The 1,087-nt window shown below is 36.1% G+C and overlaps 1 protein-coding gene across 1 annotated transcript in view; it reads right to left on the bottom strand.

Annotated features, from left to right (window-relative positions):
• Window positions 1-1,076, bottom strand: part of LOC106883919 (carbonic anhydrase-like) — a 49,261-nt gene extending 48,185 nt beyond the window's left edge. The window contains exon 1 of the mRNA XM_052968443.1: window positions 768-1,076. Coding sequence (XP_052824403.1) covers window positions 768-831 — 64 coding nt within the window. The 5' untranslated portion in view covers window positions 832-1,076. The remainder of the gene's footprint in view (window positions 1-767) is intronic.
• Window positions 1,077-1,087: the final 11 nt, after the last annotated feature.

Below are 1,087 nucleotides of genomic sequence, written 5' to 3'. Positions count from 1 at the left end.
TATATATATATATATATATATATATATATATATATATGTCTATGTATGTACACACGCACACACACACATACACACGTGCATACACACACACTTATTTATATATATATTTACGTGGTGTATTGTGTGTTTGTGTTTTGTGTGTCTTCGTGTTGCGTTTTCCCCCCGCCTTACAAAATAAAAACAACAACAGTTACAGTAGCAATATGTACAACAACAATAATAATAATAATAATAACAACCAGAGTCATAACAACCATAATGACGGTTATGTGAATCAACATTCTCAACAACCACATCTGCAACATCAACCCTTACAATTACATCACAGCAACCACAACCCCAAGCGTAAAATATTCAAACATGCCGCAATAATAGTAACAAGCGTAACAATCAGCGCAATCATAAGTAAAGTCACATCAACAGTAACAACAACAACGATGATACCAACAGGAACAACGAAACTGTAGTGATAGCATTAACCACAACAGCAACTACAATAACAATAATCGCAACTATCACAACGAAAAAGCAACAACAAATTTAACAGCAATCAGAACAAAACTAACGTCAAAGACAAACGTAACAAAGACATGACAACAATCTAATAGTCACAAGTACAATAATAACAATAACAACTACAGGAACCACGGTAATAATAAAAATCATAAAACCACAAGAATTATAAAAAAAACAAACTAATAATCACAGTCCCAACAACAACTATCGTAACAACAATAAGAGCGAAGTAACAGGTTCAATCCACTTACTTGTCAGGCTGATAAAGTAGAACAGCCCGAGTGGCGGGAAATAGATGCGTGAAGATAACGACATTATCTGGCAGAAAGTGACCAAGTCCTCTCTTACTTCAATTGATATGTGACCAGGCAGTTGTCTGGTGAGTTAGGTATATATGTGTGTGTAGGTAGGAGGATGTGTGTCTGAACATTTGTGTGTGTGTGTGTGTGTGTGTGTGTGTGTGTGTGTCTGTGTGTGTGTGTGTTTGTGTACACAGATATGGGTTGTGTACGTATGAATAGGCGTACGGGTGTGTGTTTGAGAAAATGTGTACGTGAGTCGATACGTATAT

Source organism: Octopus bimaculoides, chromosome 6 (genome assembly GCF_001194135.2).
Source record: "Octopus bimaculoides isolate UCB-OBI-ISO-001 chromosome 6, ASM119413v2, whole genome shotgun sequence".
NCBI lineage: Eukaryota > Metazoa > Mollusca > Cephalopoda > Octopoda > Octopodidae > Octopus > Octopus bimaculoides.
This window is presented reverse-complemented; position numbering and strand designations above follow the sequence as displayed.